The following is a 26162-nucleotide window of genomic DNA, read 5'->3' on the forward strand; positions in this document are numbered from 1 at the left end:
ATGTGGTGTGTTGCGCGCGGCGACTCAGCCGGCCCTGGTCAGGAGCCCTCTGGGGCGACTCGTCCCCTCCGACTGGCCTCGGCTCCCCCCAGCCGCACCGCCCCGTCCCTCGAGGCCCCGCCGGTCGTTCTTCCAGGCTCGTGTACGCACGCGGCCTTCCACGAGCTCACCCTACACGCCACTCGCACGTTCGTGCCGTCGGGGCCTGGCGTCAGGTGGGCGCGCGTGCGCGTTCCTTTGCGGGGCGGGGTGAGGTCGTGGCAGCCGCGCCCCTCCGCCCCCGCGGGCCCCTCACGCAGCGGCCGGGGCCGCAGAGTTCCCGGGACCGCCCTGCCCGCCTGCTCAGTGCACATCCCTGCGCCGCCTCTCTCTCCAGAGTGCCGGAACCGGCCTCCCCTGGGATTCCAAGTCGTCTTCCCAGAAGGCCCAAGGCTAGCCTCGAGTCTCAGGCCCCCGGCCCGCCAGGGTGAGCGGATCTTGGGGCCTGTGGAGGGTCGGCCGCCGCAGGTCCGGAGTGGGTTGGGGACAAAGCCCCGCGTCTTGGGCGGAGGGAGCTGAGGATGCACCCCACCGCGAGACCCGCGATCCTGCTTGTGTTGTCGGTCATGGTGCAGCGCCTGTGTTGGGTTGCATGTGGAAAGCCAGGTTTGCGTGGGGCGTGCGGAGCGTTGCACTGTGTGTGCGTGTTTTGTGGGCCCAGAGACGGGTGTGTGAGTGGGGTGGTAGAGGGCCCAACCCTGCAGCTCGGGGTGGGTCAGGCAGACAGGAGGTCTGGCCCCCTCCCCTCCAGCAGGCTCACCCACCTCCCCTCCAGCATCTCAGAATGGCCCCTCATGCGATGACACACACACCTGACACGTGGCAAGGGCCACGGCAGGCAGCCTCTGTCCCAGACCTACTTGCTAACTGTGCAGTTTACCACAAACATGGGCACACGGCCTCCCCCGCAGGGAAGTGAGTTTGGAGTCCCTGGAGTAGACCTGCCAGCTACGGATTGGTAGACATTGGGGTGCTGGAGGGACTTACCCCATGTCTCTCCATTCCTCTTCCGGGCAGGATCCCTTCTCAGCCCAGAATTGGGTCTCTTCCTGCCAGGCCGCAGGAAGTGGGTCCCAGCAAGAACAGCCCTATAGGTCCAGATGGGACTTGAACTGAGTGGTTCTGTCTTTCAGCTTTCTGACCTCTGGGCCCATATGCCCTCTGCCCTTGCTGACTCCAAGATACCCTGCAGTTTGGTCTCAGAGCAGGAGGTGAGAGCTGGACACTGATCATGGAGGCAGGAGTGACAACATAGTCACTCTAGGGAGGCGTAGGAGTTGGGGTCCTAGGCTCATGATGGGGAGTCTCCTACCAGCCAGCAAGTCTCTGGCTTGGCTCTGAGATTGGGGTGGGCGTCTTCCTGGTCCTTCCATCCTACCCCTGGACTTAGGTTTGCCAACCTGCCCTTCTTCCTCGCCACCCGCACACTGGCTCCTCCAGCTCAGCCAGCTGGGGCCAGCTCCGTCACTCCCACTCCATCTGCCACAAGAGGAACTGGTTCAGATTAATGAGTGGGGGCGGGAGGGGCACCCAGCCCTGGAGTTCATCAGGATGGAATGAGCTAGGAGAGGGGGATAGACTACTTCAAGGGGCTCCTGGCATCAGGCCTGAGGTGTGTCCCCCACTTCCCTACATATAGCTCCTTCTGGACTTATTAGAGAAATCTCCCAGCTCCCTTGCCTGGGCACTGCCCATGACAGTTGAACCCCTTTTCCAAGAGATGCAGCCCCTGGGAGCGCTGCCAGCTGGCAGAGAGATGCTGCACAACTCCAGCCACAGGGAAGGCCTGGTCCAAGTGGGTAAGCACCTCTCGATCCAGATTTGGGGCACTAAGTAGGACGGAAGGTATCCCGGGTGGGCAGGCCACACACAAGTCCAGTCACAGGCTCTGGAGTTCCTGTCCCCTGTACCCAGCCTGCCCTGGATTGTGGGAACAGCTGGCCTGCAGGCAGAAAGAATTAAGCAGCAGCATTTACTTGCTTTCCAGTTTAGCTCTAATTAATTAGTTAACTAATGTATTTTTAGGGAGAGGGTAAGGGAGGGAGAAAGAAACATCGAAGAGACATCATGAGTTGCCTCTCACTCAGCCCCAACTGGGGACCTGGCCCACAACCCAGGCATATGCCCTGATAGGGAATCAAAACAGTGATCTTTCAGTTCACAAGCTGGCACTCGATTTACTGAGCCACACCAACCAGGGCTTAATTGATTTGAGAGAGAGAGAAAGAGAGAGAGGCACACACAGGCATCACTTTGTCCTTCTACTTACTTATGCACTCATTGGTTGATTCTTGTATGTGCCCTGACCAGGGATCAAACCTGCAACCTTGGCATATCTGGACAATGCTCTTACCAACTGAGCTACCAGGCCAGGGCGCAGTTTAGCTTTATTCTGCAAAATTTACAAGGTCTCCTGTGCACAGAGATCCCCACAGGGACCAACATGAATCAGGGAGCTCTTGCAGTCCAGACTTGGGAAGACAGGACACAGTTCAGTGCCACAGCAGACAACAGGAGGCAGGATAGAGAGAGACTGGAGAGGTGAAGGAAGCGTTTCAGAATAGGAGATTCCTTTGACAGACGGAGAAGGTAGAACGGCAAGTGCAGACATCTGGAAGTCTGGGAGAGGGTACCTCTGGGAAGGGCTAGGTGTTCAAGAATGGTAAGCAAAGGAGGAAGCTATGGGAGAGGAGCCCGGAAAACGGGCCAGTCCATTCTTGATGCTGTGGTATGAGCTTTTGACTAGAGTAGGCACCCTTGTTTCCAATCTTTTGACAGCAAAGTCTCAGTGAGTCTGCCCAGGGACTCTAGGCTTGATTCCTTGCCCCTGACCCTGTCTTTCCTTTTTTCCCCCTGCAGATAAGACTCAAAAGGGGAAGGACAGGGAAGGAGTGTGGACAGGGTCAGGGGGAGCCCTGGCCTCTAATACCTCCTCCTCCTCCGAGCCTCCAGGGGCCTCGGGCAGCATCATCCCTGTCTACTGTGCCCTCCTGGCCACCGTGGTCCTTGGTTTGCTTGCCTATGTGGCCTTCAAGTGGTAGGTGGCTTGGATACTGCCCTGTGGCACCCCCTTCTCATCTGAACTCCCAGCCAGCTCCTTCTCTGTCGCAGTGAAGGTTGGAGCAGGTTGGCAGATCCCCCCTGCTCCCCACAGCTGGCGCTCACACAAACAAAGACAGGAGCTGGCCAAAGCTCGGACTGCAGAGCTGGGGGCCCTCGACAGGGACCAGATGCTTGGGGACAGCAGTGTCTTGCGGGACTCCTCTAGCGGTCGGGAGTCCTGTGTCCCCAGCCAGGGTGAGTCCCTTTCCCCAGTCTGGTCCTTCAGATCTAGCTCTGCCCACTACCCAGCCCATCTAATCCTCATTTGCCCTCATGTCTTCCACCCCAGGGCCACATCCTGAGCTTGGCTGCCGGCTTTACCTCCACCTCCCTCGGCAGCAGCAAGAGGAAGTGGAGCGGCTCCTGGGAGGGTCAGAAGAACCTGACAAGGGCTGGCAGGACCTGGCGGGCCGCCTGGGCTACCAGGCTGAGGCTGTGGAGACCATGGCCCGGAGCCGGGTGCCTGCCTCCGCTCTGCTGAGGGACTGGGCTGTCCAGGAAGGCAGTGGTGCTACCCTCAGGGTGCTAGAGGATGCCCTGGCTGCCATGGGCCGCGAGGACGTGGTCCAGGTCCTCGGCCTCCCACCGGAGGGCTACTGTGTGGTGTGAGACACGCCTCCGCAGCCTGGCCTCTTGGGGTACAGGCTCTGGTGCTACCTACCACGCCCACCTCACATGCCTTCCCTTTCATGGGCTTCCTCGAATTGGTGGGCTCAGCCTGCTCTGTCCTGGTGGACACAGAGGGTTCAGCCACTACACACCTTCCCTTGCCCTACTTTCCTTGGAGACAGCGACCAGGATATGGGGCGAGTTGGTAGCAAAGCCGTGACTGGTCCCCACTCCACCTCCCCTTCCTTTGCCTTAACTGATGTTCCTTCTTGTGTATTCCATATTAAAGGCAACTTTGGACTGCTGTGCCGGTTCTCTCTGGCTCCTTGGGCCTGTGAGAAAGTGGGTGGCTATGGGGCAGAGGCCCAGAAAAAGGATGGAGTCCCAAATTTGTGGGAGGAGCACACAGGCCAGCAGGCAGTGTGTTCCCAGAGATGCATGAGCTCTGGCCGCACAGTGCAGTTCACATCCTGCACCTGCCATCCACTGGCTGGATCCTGGTAGGAAGCTACTTTGCCTTCTGGACCTTAGCTTCCTGAGCTGGGAAATGACAGAATGGTATGTTCAGTAGGTTCCCCTCACCTCAGACCCCCAAGGTGAGCCAAGGTCAGCAGGGTGTACATGTGGGCTGCAGGAGGCAGGAGGCAGACTGGTCCTGGAGGGCTGGTTCCGAGGGCCTCTGGTCACCTCTACATGAGAAAAGGGAAGAAGGCTCTCCTTCCAAGGCCCATACTCCAGATGCAGGAGAGGGCGGGCAAACGTGCTTCCACTGCTGCTTATGTGATTTCTACACACAAGGGCAGGGAGGTCATCCCATCCACCTGAGGGGCAGTTGACCGGACAGCTGCAGCGGAACCATCTGCAGCCCACATGTACGTACGCCCACCCTGACGGGACAGGCAGGCAGGCTGGTTAATGTGCTTTAGGAGAGGGCTGCTACAGCAGACAGACTTTGCCTAGGTGGGAACAATAGCTACCCTCCTGGTATCTGCCACCCAAACTCAGGAGATGTGGGATCCAGTCATGGTCCAGGGGCCCAGGGTAGGTCCTGGCTGATGGAAATGATGGATTGGCTGCTCTATGATCACCAAACTCCTCAGGCTGCTGGTGCTGCTATTCCCCAGAGTTTACCGGGTCTGCTTAAACCATCAGTCTTTTCCTGAGATGACCCCTGGGCAATGATAACCCAGGAAAGAAAGCAGGGATGACTCAGCATTCCCTCAGCTAACATCAGACCAGCTCCAGAGAAATCACATCGACTTCTGCAGGGAGTTGGCCACAGTGCGAGCGAGGGCCGGCCTGGTGGTGAATGTGAAATCCTGCATCGAGTGGCACAAGTGGGCTCCCAGTCAGCTGCCAGCCCTTGTCACCACTGAGGGGACTGGAGCCTGCAGGTGTCAAGGGGTGTGTGGAAAGGGGAAAGATTTTGGAAAAAAAAAACAAAACACAGGGAGGTAAAATAATAGAATTCTTTTCAAAGGCGTCCTACCTGAGATGTGGCAGGTCACCACCCTTTAGTAGAAGGCTGTCCAGACTTCCTTGGAAAATCTGAAACTGGAGCTTCAGGTTAAAACCGTGAGGTGGACCTGGTTGTGAGCAGCAGTGAGCGCATCCGGCCGCACCCTTGCACGCAAACCCACCCCGAAGAGAAATGCTCCTTAATGTGCTCAAGCAAGCATGTCTAATGACTATGACGTCATAATAAACTTTTCCACTTTTCTGTCTGGCCACAGCCATCCGGGATCCTAAAAGGCTCAGTTAAATGATTTTCAGAAAACATGTAGCAATGTAGAGGATTCCTAAGACCTCAATTCCATTCCATTCAATAATCTTTTTCAAGATTTTATTTCTTTACTTTTTCAAGAGAGGGAGAAAACCATCGAAGTGCCAGAGAGCCCTGGCTGGTGTGGCTCAGTGGACTGAATACCAACCTGTGAACCAAAGGGTCGCCAGTTCAATTCCCAGTGTAGGGCACATGCCTGGATTGTGGGCCAGGTCCCCAGTAAGGGGTGCGCAAGGCAACCACACATTGATGTTTCTCTCCCTCTTCCCCTCTCTAAAAATTAATTTAAAAAAATATATGTATATATATTTTTAAAATTTAATTTATTTATCTTTAGAGAGGAAGGGAAGGAGAGAGGGAGAGAAATATCAATGTATGGTTGCCTCTTGTGTGTCCCCTGCTGGGACCCGGCCTGCAACCCAGGCATGTGCCCTGACTGGGAATTGAACCTCGACTGTCTGGTTCTCAGGCCCGTGCTCAATCCACTGAGCTACACCAGCCAGAGCTAATAAAATATATTTTTTAAGTGCAAGAGATACATCATTGGATGCCCATCAGTTTACCTCTCATACGCCCCCAACTGGGGAACCTGGCCCCCAACCCAGGCCTGCACTGACTGGGAATTGCCCCGGGACCTTTTGGTTCACAGGCCAGTGCTTGATCCATTGAGCCACACCAGCCAGGGCCTCAAGAATCTTAAACCATTTATTTTGTGTGTAGAAGATGTTCAACTAATAAATGTCTGTTTAAAGTTAAAATAAAATAGTGTCGATTCCTGCACCCCAGGGTAGTGAGGCCTAAGTGAGCACAGCCTGCACCGAAGTGCCCGGTGTGGCGCCCGCGGGCAGTGAGCGCTGTAAACTGCTATCCACCCTCCAAAGGCTCGGGGGGCCTCAGCCTCCTCCCCAGGGGCACTGCTGTGGTGAGCAAAATCAGCCCAGTGAGGGAGAGACAGAACCAACCTCTGTGAAGATGGGCCCCCAGGTTGGCCTGAAGCTTCGGCTCTCCTCATTGCCCGGACGAGGGGTGTGTGTGTGGACGTGTCTCCACTGGGCCTTGCATTCCCTAGGAGGTGTCCACTCTCATCACAACCTGTGCACTGTGCCCCTTAATAGGGGTCCTCCCCTGTCCTATGTCTAGTGTCCAAGCCCAGTGTCCGGTGGCGCAGTGAAGGTCAGGGAACCAAAACATCAGATGAGCATCCCAGGGGCCTCGGAGAACTCAGGTCTCTGAAGGGAGGACTGGCTGGGCCGCTTCCCAGCCAGGAGTATGCAGGGGAAGACAGGCCTTTCTCTCGACTGACCTATTAGCAAAGAGCCCGTGGCCAACAAAGACTCCGGTCCTTTCTTTGCTCTGGAATGCACATGTGAGTTGATCCCGCCCCTGAGCACGGCTACCAGATCCCAAACTCACAAGTGTCAGTCATCTGGCAGATTCTACCTTAGTCCTGGTGAGACCTGTGGAGAACAAGGCCTGTGGCAAACCCCAATTTCAAGGGCACTCCTGGATTTCATACACTTATAGCCATCATCGCTCCTTTCTCCAATAACGTCATTATATACAAACATGCTTAACTAGCAATTAGGGAACACACATGCCAAGTTCTTTAATTAATTTTATTTTTTACATAAAAAGTTCAGTAAAAATTGGATAAAGTAAAGTGATTTTAAGCAGTAAATCAATCTTATCAACATAGCACAAGGCTGGCCAAAACCACAAGGCAGCCTGCTTTGGAATATTTACATGATAACAAATTAAACCTTGCAGGAGAACTTAAACTATCCTTACAAAGTCTTCCTGTGATCCTAGCACGTAAAGGCTAAAAGCAAAACAAAAAACAAACAAAAACCAGGAAACAAATTATTTTCAATATATTCACATATACATTAAAATATAATACAGATCATCAGGGTCAGAGGTTGCGGGTGGGGATGCGCATGGGTCTGTGCGCCGACAGCACCGCCAAGGAGGAGACCCAGGTGTGAGGGGGGTCAGGCCTGGCCAGGGTCTTGGAGGAAGGGTCTTCCCTAGGCCCTTGACCCTGATGGTCTCTACCCAAACCCCAACAGCTCACGACCAGGGATCACTCGTTGTAGATTGAGCTCATTTTGGGCCTTCAGTTGAAAACCTGCAGGTTGATTCCCCAGGGTGACGTGTCATCAGTAGCACAGCTTTGACAGAAGGGTGGGGCAGGGAGGGCCCACGAGATTCTTCTCCCCAGAGTCTGTCCTACTTGCTCACCTGTCCTCCCACCCTGGCTCCGTACGTCACTCTAACTCGGTGTCCTCTTTGGGTTTGTAAACAGCCCCAAACTTCTGCATGTACTTCTTAATGTACTCCTTGGTTTTATGTTTCACATTCTCATTGCACTCCAGGTCCTCAGGGTTCTTACAGTACTTCAGCTCCTTATTCATAACGCCGTGAGTCAGCTGTCCAGGACACAGGGAAGAGAGACCACAGCCGCCAGTCAGAGTGGAAACGATTTGAGGGGGAAGGCCAGCCTGCTGCCTCAGGGCCCTCTAACCAAAACTGGGAGTTGAACAAAGAGATAGGCTGGGGCAGGCTGTGCTGGGATCACCAGAAAGGGAAGCTCAGTTCTGCAAGTTTCTTAGAGAATCACTACACCCAAGTAGGGTGCCCTCCCTTCTCTGGCCTGGGCACCTGGCAAGAAAAACCCACTTTCTATGAAAGAGGCCTTTTCAGAAGGTACACAGTTTGCCCAAAACACTGTCAGAAGACCACAGCTGGGGAGAATACCTTGCGAGCTAGGTGTTTGAAGTCTTCCGTTGTGGTGATTCTCCCCACTTTGCAGTCTGGTTTCCGGTAAGGGTTCAGGCACTGCACGATGAACTGGGACATCTGCCAGCAGGGAGAGAACACACTGCTCAGTACTCCAGTGGAGCAGTGATTGGAAGAGACAGGGAGGAGAGCCAGCCAATCCTCGCCAACTCAGGCTGGCTGGTTCGGACAGCAGAATGCTACCATACCAGTGGGACGAGAGAGAAAAGGTCCTGGGTCAGCCCTGAGAGGGAGAGCTCCCCTGAATGGACTGAGCAAGGCGGACTTACACGGAGGGACCCAGCAGCCGAGACTGGAGAAAGCAGCTCCTCTTTGTGCTACTAGAATGGCTAACACTTGTCACATCCTTCGCACAGACTGTAGCTAAGTTCTCTGACTCCTGGAGGTAAGCATTACATTTCTTTTGATTCACACAATAGGAGCGTGAAGCAAATAAAAGCAGGTATGACAGGTGACGGGAAAAGACCAAGGGTAGGATCCTTTTCAATGTACAACTTCCAACGTTCTCCCAAGCTGTCTCTGTAGTGTCAGTCCTACCCAGTGGCTCTCAAGAGACCCAGGCACAGGACCTCTGGAAGTATCTATGGCAGTCAGTGACCACCATAGAGGAGGTCACTGACAGCAACTTCCACGGGGAGCACCCCAAGCAGGGCCTACCCATCCCTGAAACTCAGAGCCTTCGGACTGTCAAAGAATAAGGATATATCACAAAGTAGGCACTAAATGAACAGCAGCTAGTTGGCTGAGAGAAAATGCTCATAATTTCACACAGGGATAATGAGGAACTAAACATTAACTCTGTGGCCTCCTGGCCTCCATACTCTCCCTACAATTCACTTTCCCCAATACAGTCAGGGACCCATCTCACAGCTCCCTGCTTAAAACCCCAGTGTTTCCCTGTCACTCTCAAACACACAGGCCCTACACGAAGCAGCGAGATACTGTTCGGCCTCCTCTCCCAACGGCCCTCGCACGACAGTTCCCTGGAAGGAGCAGTGCTTTCCTTTGCCTCTGTACTTTCTACTGCCTGAAGTTACGTACTCCTAATCTATCCAGTCAATTCCTACCCCTGGTTCAACAGCCCTTCCTGACACCCTCACGGCGGCCTCCAGCGCTGTCACAGTGCACTCTTCACACAGATGCCATCGTTATCCACAAGTCTATTTCCTCCAACAAACTACGAGTCCCTTCCGTGAATCAAGACTGGAGTTTAGCCCTGGCTGGTGTGGCTCAGTGGATTGAGCACCTGCCTGAGAACCAAAGGGTCACTGGTTCTATTCCCAGTCAGGGCACATGCCTGGGTTGTAAGCCAGGTCCCTGGTTGGGGACATGTGAGAGGCAACCAATCAATGTATCTCTCACACACTGATGTTTCTTTCCCTCTCTTCCCAGCTCCCTAAAAAATAAATAAAAATCTTACAACATTAAAAAAAAAAAAAGACTGGAGTTTAGAATCTAGATGCTCTGAGGCAGACTAGCAGGTTAGTGTCCTGATAACCGGTAATTCCAACAGCATAAAAAGGAGCTGTTTTCTCCAATCCCGTAAGGATCAGGCAGCCACCAAATGAAATATCACAGCAAGAGAGCTGAACTTGGAGCCAGAAGGCTTGAGCTCAAGTCTTCTGTCTAGGACTTGCCTTCCCGGCACCTTAAAAGTCCTTCCACCTGTGTAAGAGGACTGACAACTCCCTCCTTGCCCACCCCAACTGGTAACCAGGTAATGGATATGAAACTGCTCACTACCCCACTGTAAAGCACCAGGCCACTGTGTCACCACAGGACAACTACGCAGTCAGATTACAGAAATGAGGGAACACCCGCAGCACTCCCTACAAGTAAGTGTGCACACCTGGGACAAGGCAGGAGCGAGCTCTGGGTTAGGCCTGCGGAGCGGAGTAATATCCACCCAATTTTACCTCTTTTCTGAATACTTCTTTGCTTTTCTTAGCCAGCTCACTGGAGGTGTCTGCTTCTGCTGTCTTGGGCTTTTTTGAGGTCTAGAAATAAGAGAGAAAAACATAACAATGCTGGCATGAGAGGTCAGGTTAGCGATGCCCTGCTGTTCTAGAAGCCTCCTTTCTTTCCCCCCAGCTGGGACACTGGACTCTCCGTATGATGGCACAAGGCCTGGAGTCAGCTTGGCTGCTGTTCACACTTCCACCTCTTGTTTTAATCCTGTCATCTGGCTCCGACCTCATTCCTTTCAACCAGCGGTACTGATCCACGGCCTGATAGGAACCAGGGCACACAGCAGCAGGTGAGCGGTGGGCAAGCAAGCAAACTGGTGCCTGGTGCCAAAAAGGCTGGGGACCACTGCTATAAACCAGTTCTAATTCCCTACCCTAACTCAAAGCTACATCCTGGATGCAGCTAAACAGCTCTAGTTGTTGCAGAGCCACCTTCTCTGCAGAGCAGAGTATGCTGTGACCTGGACCACTCAGGTCCCTGCCCGAGCTTCAGTACCCCACACTGCCAGTACACCACGCTGTCACGGCTGAGGCTCAGTGAGCTCCCCCTTCCCTGGCTCTGACAGTTCCAGATTCCAGGACAAAGGCAAAACATTCTGAAGACCTTTTACCACACATCTGGAGGTTCCTGCCACACCACAGTCCTCGTCCGAGGCCCTCCACTCCCCTTGAATACTCATCGTTTTCCCTCCAAAGGCAGAGCTGGCTACACTGTAGGAGACAGTCTCAGCATGCAAGAGAGGCTCCTTGGAGGTTGGTATCTTACAGTTCAGAAATGCAAACACTAAAGAGGTACCAAGGAATTGGGGGAGGAGGGGAAGACAAGGGTTGTCCGACTCAGTGAACAGATGAGTAGATGATAAGACACAGAGGATACTGTGTCCACGCTGGTGCGATGATGACAAACCTAGGGAACATCCCCTTCCAGCCAGAGGAGAGGCTGCCAGTTTCCCCTAACCAAGAACTGCTAAGAAGTGAGACGCCAGTAGCCATGGCATTCAGAGCACTTGCCATGCAAGGCCATGGCCCTGGACCTTCGCCCACCACCAGTCATCAAGCCCCTTGCTAGAAAATGTACTTTTCCGTGGAAAAGATTACGAGCATTGCCCTGGCTGGGTGGCTCAGTTGGTTGGAGCATTGTCCTATGTACCAGAAGGTTGTGAGTTTGATCCCTGGTCAGGGCATATATGGGTGACAACTGATTAATGGCTGTCTCTCTCTCAAATCATTAGAAAATATCCTCATATGAGGATTAAAAAAAGATTATGAGCATTCATCTTTGAGTACAGTCATTTCTGGTGGATGAAGAAACTGCAGTTGGTATTATAGGTACTCCGTGTTTTTGCTGGCCACTTAGAGCAGAACATTTTTTCTACTCCTAACTCGACCCCCCCATTTCCATCAACAGCATGAAGGTACTAATGACTGCTCTGGACTGGCTCCAGATAAATGTGTCACTGCCTTGCTCTGGGCTGTCACAAATCCACTTTCTCTGATTTGTCATAACAGTTTTACACATTTTCCATTTTTTTACTTTCTTTCTGTGGCTGTGGAAGCAGGATAGGGAGGGGAGGGGGAAAAAAGAACATAAAGATCAACTTCTGTTTTCAGGATATAAAACAAAAAACCCAACAAGTAATCTATTCTCAAATGCTTTGCTTTGCGATTTTTGTGGTTATTTTTCCAGTATTAGAGAGTGTGGGTGTGCCTCACAATAAGAGATCAGGTAGCAAGGGATCAAGAACTGCCTGAACAAGCCAAGGAAACTTCAACACATCCTCACATGTTCTGTAGATCTCCAGAATGAGCAGCGACAGCAAAGAGTACAGAAAGACCCGTGAGGTGTGACAACCATCTCAAGGCTCCCGGTCCTAGGAGAGGCCAGGCTCTCAGCCGAAGTACTGTATGTGTAAACAGGAATGTTCTGCTTACCTCTGAATGAGGCATGTGTTTAGAAAGCTAAATCAATTCAGCACATTTTTAATGCTTTCCTACTTTAATTTGACTTGGTGAGGCTGGGAGGGCTTTAAAAACAGTTACAGAGCACAGTCCACTGAGCACTGTCTAAGAGATCTGCGGTCCTGTTGAGTGCTGCACAATTGAGATTAAGAAAGAAAATGTTCAGCCTGGCTGGTCTGACTCAGTGCATTGAGTGCCGGCCTGTGAATCAAGAGGTTGCTGGTTTGATTCTCAGTCAGGGCACATGCCTGGGTTGCAGGCCAGGTCCCTAATAGGGGGCATGCTAGAGGCAACCACACATTGATGTTTCTCTCCCTCTCCTTCTCCCTCCCTTCCTTTCTCTAAAAAATAAATAAATAAAATCAAGAAAGAAAGAAGGAAGGAAGGAAGGAAGGGGAGGGGAGAGCGGAGGGGAGGGGAGAACGGAGGGGAAGGGGAAAGAGGAGAGAGGGAGGGGGAAAGAGAGAGGGAGGGGGAAAGAGAAAGAAAAAGAAAGAAAAGATTGATCAAATGAAGGGTGCCTAGACTTACATCATGGAAATTTTAAACCAAAATGAAATACTCTTACAAGTACTGAAATTCACACACCCCTCTTTGGTCTGTGGTCTGCATGAGGCATGAGAACTCATTTCAGAAACTGGCTAACGCTCACTCAAGCCCGATGCCAAGCAACACCAGGAGCCAGAGTCAGAGCCAAGGATCATTTGATGGACACTGCCATAAAAACCTTGGAAACACCATCCAACTCCAAAGCCCCACTTAAGTGTTACCATCTCTATAATTCAGAAACTTTTTTTCAGTCCTCACCCAAGGATATGCTTTTATTGAATTTTAGAGAGAGAGGGAGAAAGAGAAACATGGATGTGAGAAACATCAATTGGTTGCCTCCTGTATGCCCACTGATCAGGGACTGAACACACAACCTAGGTATGTGTTCTGACCAGGAATCAAATCCTCAACATTTTGGTGCATAGGCTGATGCTCAAAGATGCTCCAACTAACCGAGCCAAGGTCAATTCATAAATTTTTTTTAATGCTCGGTGCTTACTAATTTTAGATAGAGTTGCGGGGAGGAGAAAAGAAAGGGAGAGAAACATCAACAGGGTTGCCTTTTGTACACACCCAGACTGGGGACTGAAACTGCAACCCAGGCAGGTACCCTGACCAGGAATCAAACCTGTGGTGTTTTGGTTTGTGAGATGACACCTGACCCACTGAGCCCCACCAGTGGGGGAAATTCATAAACTTTTAAAACCAATTATTCTTAACTTTACCAAATGCCTACTGCCAGGTGAAAATCCTTTAGCACCAGAAAGGACATCAGACTGGACCTACGACCCCTAAAACGTAACAGGCGACTTCATGGGTTCAGGAATGTCTGCTCACACCACAGTGGTCTGGTTGAGAGTCTAGAAACCCACGGTGGTGGGGGTGGTGGGGTACTCTTACACATAAAAAGCAACGTGTTCCCAGGTCCTCAGTTTGCCTTTTCTGTCTGTTGGCTCCCATGGGTTATCCGTGTACCATAATTCTAGTTGTGTGTTTAAAATGAAAAATGAAAACCCATTTGTGTGTGTGTTTTCCCAAAAGGTCCTGGAAGAACATATGACAAATTTCTGTAGTTCTTCGTTGTGGGGAGACTGTCCTGTGCATTGTAAAATGTTTTAGTGCCTTCCCTTGGCTCTACCCATTAGAAACCAGTAACATCCTGCCTGGCTGGTGTAGCTCAGTGGATTGGGTGCAGGCTGTGAACCAAAGGATCGCTGGTTCGATTCCTAGTCAGAGCACATGCCTGGGTTGAGGGCCAGGTCCTGAATGGGGGACATGTGAGAAGCAACCACACATCAATGTTTCTCTCCCTCTTTTTCCTTTCCCTTCTCCTCTCTAAAAAAATAAATAAGTAAAATCTTTAAAAATAAAAAATAAAATAAAATGAGTAAGCATGTCCGCAGAGGAGAATAAAAAATAAATAAATAAAATACCACTTTCACGTTTGGTTAAAACAAATGAAACCAGTAGCATCCCTTTAACTCACAACCAAACATCACATCACAACCAAAAATAACTAAATACTATCAAATGTCCTGAGAAGCAAAAATGCTCCTGGTTAAGAATCCCTATACTAAAAGTTAACTATCTCCTAAGAGGGAAGTATAATGAAAGGAGAGCAGCTGAATAGAAATTAAGGGCCTTTATTTTTTTTGTTCTACATACCATACTTCTGTGTTGTTTGGATGTCTTAGCCGCCCCCCAGCCCCAACCCCAGCATTTATTACATGTGTAATACTCCAGAACAATAAGGAAGATAAAAATCCCAAGACTACGTGGCTACTGGCCCCACAAAATGGCAGACTCCCAAATGATCAGGAAACACTTGTAAGCCACACTCACCTTCATGGGGTTTTCATCATATGTTGGGGTTCCCAGATCCATCTCAGCTTCATGCTCGAGGCTGGCATCATCTCCTGGGCTTTCCCAAGTAGGAGGATCCCACTGAGTCTGCCTAGAAGAAGGTAAGAACAGCCATGCTGTCATGGCCGGAAAACAGAGAACTCTGGCACAGGCATCTCCGCTCATATATACATAAAACGCAACGTGGAACGAGACGCAGGACAAGACAGCTCCGTAAGACAAAGACGTTCTTTTGACATCCTCCCAGCAGCAATGATTCTATCCCAGAGATGGACTGTTTAGCCCACCATTTTCCTGTAGCCAGTGATGTGGCAACATCTGTTGGGTGTCAAAGAGAGCAGTAAAGCCAAACAGCTTTGTCTCTCACCTGACTATGTCCAAAAAGTCAGATTCAGCAAAGCCTAAAAAGTACGCGGAGTGGGTGGCTGCCTGTGCCATCCCTATGCAGGTGAACAGACCTACGGTGCTACACCCAGCACGTTCTTGGCGCAAAACAAAATAAATCGCAAAACACCCCTCACACTCCTTGAGCATGGGAGAAAGCTCCTCCTTGCTTTAATAGCCTTTTTGTTTGTAGCCGTGCCCTTTGGACTAATGACTGACAGCACATAAAAGAAGTAGAGGTTAAAAACTTTTGCCCTGTGCTAAAAATACTCTCAACTGACTGTAAAAAGAAGGGTTTAACCATGTTAACTGATGGTATATTTACAGTTATTGTGAAAACAAGACAAAAAAAAATTTTTAAGCTAGATTTGCGAAGTAACAACTGGAAGTAAGAAAATTCATGTTCAGGAGTCAAGAGTCAGCTCCCATAGGGACGCTTTAAGGGTAACCACTGAATAAGTCCAAAGCCTAAGGGAAGCTAGCAACGTATCTGGCAGGTTAGTCCTGCCCCCACAGTTTTCTGCTTTCATACCACACGAGTCTGCAGTCAGCAATATTAAAGGTACTTGATCAGTTTTGCAGCAGATTATGAAACCAGGCTTACCTCTGACCAGTGCAGCTAATTAACAGAAAGGGAGGGGGGGGTCAAGAATTCTACTGTGATCGAAGCCCCACAAGCAGCTGTGGGTTTATTACAGAATGTGAACAGAGAAGAGAGTATGATGCTCTTAAGTGCTAGCTAAGGAAAATCTCAAAAAAATAAATAAGAAATATAATTTTTTTCTTTTTGGAAAAGTAATAGTACATTAAAAAGTCTGCTTTGGTACTGAACAAAGTTCTGATACAATCTGCAAACAATGGTTGTTAAAATCACTATGCTTTCAGTTGGCAACATAATGAGGGTTTGTTTTATAAAGGTATTTTATAGAAGAAAGGCCTTTCTAAGCAGAAAACATAAAGGGAAAATATTTGACTATAGGAAAACTTTAAACTTTTTAATGTCACAAGACATTAAAACAAAAAACATTTGTAATACTTTTGATAAAAAGATCTAACAATGGCCCAGGCTGGTGTGGCTCAGCGGATGTGAGTGCCAGCCTGCGAACCTAGAGGTCGCTGGTTCGATCCTTAGTCAGGGCACATGCCTGGGTTACAAGTCAGGTCCCTAGTTGAGGACAAGCAAGAAGCAGCCGATCCCATGTATCTCTTGCACATCGCTGCTTCTCTCCCTCATTCTCCCTCCCTTCCCCTCTCTCTAAAAGTAAATAAATAAAATCTGGAGAAAAAAAGAGAAGTATTTATTTTAAAAAATCTAACAATGCTGACAAAAATGGGTATGTGCCCCAAATAATTCAAAGATAATAAACTGCAAATAATCTAATGAAAACATTCCATCTCAATAAGAATCATGAATAAAATTAAGATTTCATGCTTATTAGACTTATATGATGAAAAAGGCACTTTTATTTACTTTTTATGGGAGCCTAAATTGGTACAAATATTTTTTACTAGTAAACAGACATAAATTATCAATTTAAATAAACTTTGGAGGGGTGGGGGGAAAAGGCAGAAAACTGTACTTAAACAACAATTTAAAAAGTTAAAAAAACAAACTTTGGTATAGCCATATAAGAGAGCAAAGGTTAGCAAGCATTTTTCTCTACAGAATCAGAGATTAAATATCTTTTGTCATGTGGGTCAACAGTTGTGTCATGTGGCACAACTATTATACTCTGCCACTGTAGAGTAAAAATAGCCGCAGACAATTCCTAAATACACAGGTGTGCATGTGTTCCCAAAAAACTTTATTTGCAAAAACAAGTGGTCCATGGGCATGGTTTACTGACCCCAGCAACAAAGTACAAGCAAGCATTCAAAATGTAGTTGTGCCCTGGCTGGTGTAGCTCAGTGGATTGAATACCGGCCCACAAACCAAAGAGTTGTGGGTTCAATTCCTAGTCTGGGCACATGCCTGGGTCACAGGCCAGGTCCCCAGTGGGGGGCATGCAAGAGGCAACCACACACTGATGTTTCTCTCCCCCTCTTCTCCCTCCCTTCCCATTCTCCAAAAATAATTTTTTAAAATGTAGTTGCAAATCATAAATGCAGCCAAACAATTCACACAGGATTATATACTACTGATGAATACAGACAGACAAGACAGACACAGAGAAAACATAAATTCACATAAAGCTGTCTGTTGAAAAGATATTTTAAAAATTTAGAGCAAACCTGGTCCACTGCCTATTTTGTAAATAAAGTTTTATTAGAACACAGACATGCCCACTCATTTATGTAGTGTCTTGGCTTACACAACAATGGCAGAATTGTGTAGTCATGACTGAAGGTCAGCAATGCCTAAAATAGTAACTGGCCTTTTACAGAAAGGCCTGCCCATAACCCCTCTCTGAAATCTGTCATATTAGATAAAATCACTACCATTTTTTAAAAACTTTAGTTTTCTCCAAAAGAGCCTTACGAATTAAAAACACACTAAAACATATCTAAAAAGGACAAAGTCTAAGGTCCGATATCACATTTAAGATGTGATTCTGGAAACCTAGCAGCCTCAAGCACAATGAACAGCCAATGACAACAAGCCACTGCATCAAACTCCCCTTAAACTGGCAGCTTCTCTCCCCAACTGAAAACGGATCTGGGGATGCCACACAGCCCTTCTTACCTTGTGATGACATGGTAGTAATAAATCTTCCCTTCGGGATCTCGGGCTGTCTTCCAGTTGGGAGGCAAGACAATCGTTTTGGGTTTTGGAGGAGAGGGGGGTGGCAGATCCAGTAGATTATTTGTCACAACCATTTCAGGCTGAAAAAAACCACACACACACAAATAATTTTTCCAGCTTTATCTTTGCTTGAGCAGGTAAAGAGGACCTAAAATCCCAGGCTAACATAAAATGTGTCCACTTTTAAGCACTTAGGGTCTTTCAGATTGCTGCTTTTTGCAGGCATACCCTCTCTGAATCTCTCTGTACCTGCTTTTTGGGGGCTTTGTGTGCGTTTTACCTATTCCTTAGTCCTCTATTTGCCCTCTTTTCTCTAAGCTTCAGTATAACTTAATATTTTACATGATTCAGTACTTAACTAAATTACTAATCATTTCCCTTCCTCCAAATGACTCTATCCCTCCTCAAACTCTTCGCCTGCACCATTTCATGACATTAACCTCGGACTACTTTAAGTATAATTTACCGTGATCCTCAACTCTCAGGGAAGTGTTAACTTCTAATAATAGAAATGCAATGTTACGGCTGTATTAAAAATGCCTAGGAGGGCCCAACTCATAGCAAGCCCTGGGACTGCTGCTAAAAGTGCCCTCTGTCTTCCTCCCAGATGTTTCCCACGCTGTCTTTTCACTCCATCTCCACTTACTGCTCTACCTGTCAAAAGGCCATCACTCACCAGAATGCTCGAAGGGCCTTCTTCAGAATTCTAAGTATTCTAAGTTGCTCTTATGGATCATACTATTCTCCTGCTTATTTTCTCAACTGCTTCCAAGACCAGCTTCCTATTGTCCATTTCATGCCCAAACAACACTTCGTCAAAACTTCACCATACCCTCTGACGTATGGTGAATACCAAAGCTTCCCTCGGTACACACTGCACAACACATGCAGTGAAGGAGAGCATTCAATCCTACACTGCACTAGTCCACGGAGTCTAGTATGGTATCATACAGTATCAGAAGTAATAATAGTTGGCCTAAAAAATTTTTGCTTCAGAAATTCATTACAAAGCATAGAAATACAAGGTCAGTCTGCTTAAATTACAAATAAAAAGGACCCTCAGAGCAAACTGTGATGTATCAATAACATAGCTGTAAATTCTGCAGGAGGTTGAGTAGCATTCCCTTAGGCTTTACAGGGTGTACAGGCTCTTAATAAAATTGATGACTACAAAAATTAAAAAAAACCCCAAAAAACCCACCCAGAGTGAAAAAAGAAAACCAAGCTAAACAATAACAGCAATAACCAAAAAAAAACCACCAAAAACCAAAAAAACAAAAAAATAAGCTAATGCAAAAAGTAACCCTTCTGAAGATAAAGTCGGCAGCCAATGAGAACTTTATCAACCAAAAGATTTCTTACTGGCTGTAAGGGCTGAGGCTGCCCTGGTGCGACTATCGTAGTCACGGCTGCGGTTGGCTGCACCACCACTCCTTGTGGGTGAGCTGTGAAAATCTGCTGTCCCTGTATGTACTGAAGACTTGGCTGGGCATAACTCTAAAAGATAAAATGCAGAAACTCATAATGCATACTTTTCTAGCTCTAATAAAGTCATAATTAACATCAAAGTTGGCAAAATCTTTCATTTGGAGGTATAGTGTTTGAAATTCAAATTGTCAAAGAGTAAAGGGAAAGTGAACATTTTTCAGGGTTCTGTAGTATCTATCCAAAACAGCTGATAATCATATGCCAATGCCAAAACCAACAGCAGCAACAAAAGGGAAAACTGGTTTATATTCCCTCTGAAATAATACAAAAGATATACACACTTGTAAGATATATCCAAATAGCATGTGTCTGTCAACTCTCTACATTTGCTGGAGGATAATCTGTAGGAAGCTCTCTCCTTTAACCAACTTGAAATTACACAAAAGCTAACTTTGCAAACATAAATACTGTATAGAAATATCTTCAAAATGTGACTAGCAATGGGAATTACAAGAGAAAACTAAGGTCCAATTATGTTGTAGAGGGGAAAACATAGTTGTTCTGCCCCCACTTATAGAGGGGAGGAAAATCACTATTATTTTATATCTGTGTCACTGACATATTATAGTGAGAAAAATTGCTGTCTAAGCACTTTTTTTTTTTAAAATTGATTTTAGAGACAGAGAGGAAGAGGGGATGGAGATGGAGGGGAGAGAAAGGAAAGAAAGGAAGAAAGGAAGAAATGAAGGAAGAGGAAGGGAAGAGGAAGGGGAGGGAAGAGGAAGGGGAGGGGAGGGGAAAGGGGAGGAGAGGGGAAAGGGGAGGGGAGGGGAAAGGGGAAAGGGGAAAGGGGAGGGGAAAGGGGAGGGGAAAGGGGAGGGGAAAGGGGAGGGGGAGGGGAGGGGAAAGGGGAGGGGGGAGGGGGAGGGGAGGGGAGGGGAAAGGGGAGGGGGAGGGGGAGGGGAGGGGGAGGGGAAAGAAGGAGGGAGGGAGGGAGGGAGGAAGACAGGCACATCAATTTGTTGCTCCACTGATATATGTACTCCTTGGTTGAACCTTGTATGTGCCCTGATCGGGGATCGTACCTGCAACCTTTATGTACTGGGATGCTGCTCTACTCAACTGAGCTACCTGGCCAGCACTATGCACTCAATTTCTTGAGATGTGATTTAGTATAACTTTGTAAGATCACTTACTAATGTCACAAGACCACCATAAATCATGTGCCCTCAGTTAAAATTGAGCTTTTTATGTTTAATAAGCTGCTATGACAAAAAATGGCATGGTCATCTTCTAATAACACATCTATTTCACATGTCAAAGATACTGCATATATACACACACATTCATATCATATCATAATACTTCATTATCAAGTTTATAAACTCAGTAGCCTATCTTGTTATTGTTGATACTAGGCTTGAATGACACAGACCCCAAGGCTTCCTCCTGAAGGTCAGGTCTTTAGGCCAGACAGAGATAGATGACCTTGACTAGCTGTACTGCACAGCTCACTAATGTCAATACTCTCTCAGTATTATGGTAAGTGTTTAAGTAATAATTATAATAAAACCTTCCAGGTAAATGGTATTTTATGTCTATCATTATTAACATCCATTACCTCATGTAAACCTCAACCACTCTGAGGCATTCTGCTCATGCTGTAGATGAGAAAATTAAAACTGAAAAAATTAAGTGCTTGTCTTTAGGACACACATCAAATGATGGGTTACGCTGACACACTCTATGCTTCTCATTATCCACAGACCAACATCTGTCTGCTCAACCACTGTCACACGGAAGGGAAGAGCCGTCTGAGCCATCCTAGCCCGTGACCTGCTACTCTAACACACGAACTGGGTCAGAGAGTCAGTAAATGACCTCTTAGTAGGAACAGACTGGAAAACCGGAAACAAGTAGAACTACGATGTTTGAGTGTTAGGGCTGCACATAACTAATCCCTAGAGAAGTCTTCTGCTTACTGGGATGGACACAAAGATTCTATTTTATAAGAACAACCATGTCCAGTGGGCTCTCTACTGAGGAGTCTCAAAAGGGCATCTTCCATTGCTGTTGCTTAGGCTCTAACATCTAGGTTAAGAACATATTTCAGGAATATGAATGGGACAGAAGCAGGCTGTTTTTCTTTTATCAGTGATACACTCAGGGAAAAAATAATGTCTTGGTCCAAGAAAGAATACAGCAGAACAGCAGCAGAAATTAGGACCTAAGAAATCTGTTTAAGATTCCTGAATATTTTGTAAAATCAATACGTAATAACCAATAATGAACATTTCCTTACTACCCTTATTTAGCACTATAACATTTAAGCCAAACATGGAAAAAAAACCCAAACACAAAATGAAGTATAAAAATGTTCAGTGCAGTGTTATTTATAAAAAAGAACTTTTTAATAAAAGTTCTTTTATAAAGAACTACTCCAAAGTAATAAAAAAAAATGATGTTATAAGGAAACAGGATACTATATAGCCATTAAAATGTACATGCATATATGTATCTGTATGTATGTATACACACAAAAAAAACGCAGAATAATTTGGAGAAATGGTTAAGAATCCTGTTAGGTAGAAAAAGATGGGGTAAAAACTTCAAGTCTTTAAGATTACAAATAGATAATATATATAATTGTGGTTAAATAGATCATAAAAAATGAAAGTTAATACAGTTATGGTTTTAGGAATTAGAGCAGGACACTTTTGTCCTGATTTCTTAAACAAAATTTTGATACAGCTTTAGTGCAAGAATACGAACAGAAGTAAACATTACTGATCAACCCTAAGTAATGAGTGCAAGACACCTCTGCGGAGTCTCTGCTATCCACACTGCACCTTTAAGGATGATAAGCGTGACAGGGAAGAGGAAAACAGGAATGTGGTGAGGATGATGCTTTCTTTATACCTTCTTCTTTTTCTTAAGCTTAAAGTGCATCGCTTTGTTTTATGTGAAACGATTCTCTTTTATGGGAAAAGAGAAACAATTAAAAAACAGAAAAAATACATTTTGAAATATAAAATCAGTACACTCTTAGCTTTTAAATTTAACATTACTACTTCCTACCAGAGTAATATCCTTAGGTTCAGTGCATCAGAGTCACTCTGGCAAACTTCATGATGATACACATGTAGGGTTATAAGAAATAATATGCACGCTAAATCTAGAAGAAAGGGCAAGCCATGTCCTCACTCAATTAATTACCATGACAGAGGGTTCTCTTCTTCGTAGGGATACAGAATAAAATTTATGTAATTCACTACCTACAAGCAAAAAGGACAGGAATGATCCAGAAGTCATTCTCTCTTCCTCTCTCCTTTGCTTCGGGGGAAGCCAGCTAGCATGCTGTAAGCAGCCCTACTGAGAGGCCCGCATGGAGGGAAGGAAGCCAGGCCTGTTAACCACCTTGTGAGTGAGGTTGAAAGTGCAATCTTCCATCCCCTGTCTCGTCTTCAGATGTCTACAGCTCTGGCTAATGTAATTTCATGAAAGATTCTGAGCCAGAAGCACCTAGCCAAGCTGCTTCTGAATCCCTGACCCACAGCAGCTACAAGACAATAACTATTTGTTGTCTTAAGCTGCTAAGTTTTAGAGTAATTTGTTATACAACACATAACTTGTATTGATCAATATATAAAAGTGATAAAGAGCAGGACTTCCCTGTGCATCAGATTTAACAACCCATAAATAAACTGAAGACAGAAGAGGTTCTAAGATTAGTTACCTGTACAATTGGTGGAGTTGTCTGTGAATATGGTGATGTCACACCATAGACGGTGGGACAAGTCTGTCCTTGATAATATATGGTTGCTTGAGATGGTGCAGGAGTAGAATACTGCTGCTGTACACTGACAGACTGTTGGTTTGAATCCCAAACACCATAATTCTGTCCCTGGACTGGACCGGGGGCCGCCACTGGCAACACAGTGACACTGGAGTCTTGGTGTACCACACTATCACTTTGGGCCACATACTGTGAACTGGAAACTTCCACAGGGGCTGTCACATGTGGCACCACTGGTACGGGTGGAGGGGCAGCCAGGGTTTCTGTAGAATGTCCCACCAAGGGCTGAGAATGATCATAAGGAGCAGGAGAACACACAGGGTCCATGCTGGGTGTGGGGAGGAGCACCTTTCCAGCGTTAGGGTTGCTGGGATCCACATAGGCCTGCATGGGATAACCTGGTGGGTAGCCAGCAAAGGGGTGATGAGTGGCATTGTAGCCAAGAGAGTCATAGGGCAGTGGAGATGTCATTCCTAGGTTCTGCATCTGCTGCTGTTGTTTCTGAGCCTCCCGCTGAGCCACCTCTTGCTCAAACAACTTGCGACGCTCCTCTGTAGAAAGTTTATTGCGGTCTTTTCGCACTTTCTTTTTAGAAGTTGGTGTATCATATCTAGAAATAAGACAATGAGAGCATCAGAAAAATTGTTCCCTAAATTACGGATATAATCAAAGCACTAGTAAGTGTTACATCGCTCAAAGCCAAATCATTAACTACACCAACTCCCATTTGGTACTGGTTAAAAATCACACTCAAAATTACTTTAACAAGCTTTGCAGATTGAAGAGAAGTCCAAGGAAACAGACACCTAGATGAAAAAATAATTTTATCTTATTCTCAGATTTTAGCATTTCAAATTAAAGAAATATATATCATACTAAACAGATTCTTTTTTAAAGCCAGGGACAGATCTGGAACTACAAATTCTGAAATTAAAACAGAAACCAAAATATACTAATAAAACCTACAGAATTTGACATGTGTCTGGCCACACACACTTCTAACAAATACTAACAAAGGATGAGCACGCACACATGAATGTATAGAAAATTAAATTCATATACCCTTCTCCATGCAACACCAAGTATAATATCTTACTGCTAAGCCTCATAGATAATTCTGACAAGTCTCAGCAAGCCCACAATAAAGCATGAGCTCTAACAATCTCATAACAAGAATTGAGGGCTTAAAAGATTCTGTTATGAAGTTCTATAGTCTGAATCAAACTTCTGAGAAAGTGCTCTTAGTAAAAATCTTCAAAAATGACAACTTGTTTCAAGATGTTTTGTTACAAAGAAACATCTACTAAAAGCTTTATGGATAAGGGCATAACATTTTCCCAAGCAACAAAATATATATAGTTTAAAAACCTCTAAGCTGAACATTTCCTTTAAAGCACAGGTGGCAAGCACAGGGCCTGCAGGTTGACTCCACCTTGTTTTATCCAGCCTGGCACCTTGTTTCTACCCGGCAGCAACGCTGAGCTCTCCCCTGACTGTTAAGGAGCAGCTGCACTTATACAGTCCTAAAATTACACTTGGCCCTTTGAAGGCGAGGCTGATGTGGCCCTGGGTGAAAATGAGTTTGACACCCCTGCTTTAAAGTATTAGTAGGATGGTAGTATCCTTAGCTGCCTGGCAGAAACAAATGCAAAAAGTCTATAAAAGAGAGCACCTTAAACCTGGGCCTCAATGGAGCCCCACAGGTAAAGTTCTAAAGAATATAATTTCATTAAAAAATAAAGTTATCTAATTATAAAATTACATACATATAAACAAATGTGAGGAAATGACCTACAAAGATTGCTGATACTGGAGTTATTCAAAATAAAAGGAAATAAAAGCATGAGTAAAAAATCAATGCCAAGATAAAAAGTGTGTGTGTGTGTGGCATTGCTAGCAAAATAATAAAAACAAGGTGTAAGGATTAAAAGGAAAAATAAATTCATATGATATGGATTGGTAGTGACAAAGAGAAAAAAGGGTACAAACCCTATACCCTCTCCCCCCCACTGCAAAACAGATAACCATGTCTAACTTTCTGCTCTATATTTCTAGCCGGTGCTGATGCTGTCTGTATAGCTGAAAAAGAGAGTCTGGCTGTCAGCAGACCAGGCTAGAGAGGTACACTGGGGTGGCTCTCTCTGCCTTTGCTGCTGGTATGATAACCTCCTGCTTCTACTCATCTACTATGATCTTGCCTTCCAAGTCTCAGACATTAATGCTGGGGCCCGTGGCAGCACAGAGGCAGCAACAAAATAACCCCTATGCTCTTGAAATAAGAGCTTTGTATGGTTACCAAGTATGATATCAATATACAAAAGTCAAGCCCTGGCTGGTGTGGCTCAGTGGACTGAGTGTGCGTCTGCAACCTAAGGGATCGCAGTTTGATTCCCAGTCAGGGCACATGCCTGGAATACAGGCCAGTTCCCAGCAGGGGACACACAAGAGGCAACCATACATTGATATTTTTCTCCCTCTTTCCTTCCCTGCCCCTCTAAAGATAAATGAATAAAATCTTAAAGAAATACATATATACAAAAGTAAAATGCATATCTAAACAATAGCAACAAAGTGAAAATTAAGGTTCTAAAAAAATTAAGGTTCTCAGAAGTAAACAGACCATAAGATCTATGTCTTTCTAGAGAAAACTGTATAAACAATTAAAGAGATTAATGAAAACCTTCACCTTTATTAAAAATATTAAAGAAGACCTAACTAGACCGAGAATATTCAAATATTCAATTCGAATACAGGAATAGAAACACTGAAAAAACTTAAAGATGTCAAGCTCCTCAAAGTCACCTCTTTGAGAGGGTGGAGGGTGTCGAAGGAGTCTGACAAGCAGACCCTGAAGAGGGACAAATCTATGACACGACACCTGGAAGATCAAGTGGGGATCTGCCCCACCTGCTGTCAAGACAATATACGCCAGTCACCACAAGCTCAGAAACACACCCTCCCATGTGGGAACCTGGAGAGGCTGCAGATTAGTGGAGAAAAGGGTGGGCTTTCAAGTAAATGAAGCTGCATATTCACTTAGGAAAAAAAAGGAAACCAGATCCCTACCTTACAACCCACACAAAAATTATCAATGAATTAAGAACTCAAATCTCTATTTTTTTAAAGCTCAGGCATTTCCTT

At 46.5% G+C, this 26162-nt stretch overlaps 2 protein-coding genes across 5 annotated transcripts in view; one reads left to right on the forward strand and one right to left on the reverse strand.

Annotated features, from left to right (window-relative positions):
* On the forward strand, window positions 1-4055 carry LOC119037842 (death domain-containing membrane protein NRADD-like). 2 transcript variants are annotated; one of them, XM_037130141.2, is made up of 6 exons: window positions 59-466; window positions 1173-1250; window positions 1679-1838; window positions 2899-3076; window positions 3194-3336; window positions 3431-4055. In XM_037130141.2, exons 2-6 carry the CDS (start codon window positions 1194-1196, stop codon window positions 3748-3750), a joined length of 858 nt encoding a protein of 285 aa, XP_036986036.2. In that variant the 5' UTR covers window positions 59-466; window positions 1173-1193; the 3' UTR covers window positions 3751-4055. The 2 variants fall into 2 exon arrangements, with proteins under 2 accessions (XP_053525063.1, XP_036986036.2); XM_053669088.1 differs by lacking the exons at window positions 1173-1250; window positions 1679-1838; window positions 2899-3076; window positions 3194-3336 and having other exon boundaries at window positions 1-466.
* Window positions 4056-7135: 3080 nt separating this feature from the next.
* The window catches only part of SETD2 (SET domain containing 2, histone lysine methyltransferase), a 108132-nt gene continuing 89105 nt past the window's right edge, over window positions 7136-26162 (reverse strand). For all 3 annotated transcript variants that reach the window (XM_037130199.2, XM_053669064.1, XM_053669065.1), the window contains exons 15-21: window positions 22962-23631; window positions 19160-19294; window positions 17738-17877; window positions 14650-14761; window positions 10249-10329; window positions 8291-8392; window positions 7136-7962 (exon numbers count right to left, since the gene is read on the reverse strand). In XM_037130199.2, the coding sequence (XP_036986094.2) occupies window positions 7801-7962; window positions 8291-8392; window positions 10249-10329; window positions 14650-14761; window positions 17738-17877; window positions 19160-19294; window positions 22962-23631 (1402 nt within the window). In that variant the 3' untranslated portion in view covers window positions 7136-7800. The remainder of the gene's footprint in view (window positions 7963-8290; window positions 8393-10248; window positions 10330-14649; window positions 14762-17737; window positions 17878-19159; window positions 19295-22961; window positions 23632-26162) is intronic.

Source organism: Artibeus jamaicensis, unplaced genomic scaffold, assembly GCF_021234435.1.
Source record: "Artibeus jamaicensis isolate MK-2021 breed Jamaican fruit bat unplaced genomic scaffold, CSHL_Jam_final contig_519, whole genome shotgun sequence".
Lineage (NCBI taxonomy): Eukaryota > Metazoa > Chordata > Mammalia > Chiroptera > Phyllostomidae > Artibeus > Artibeus jamaicensis.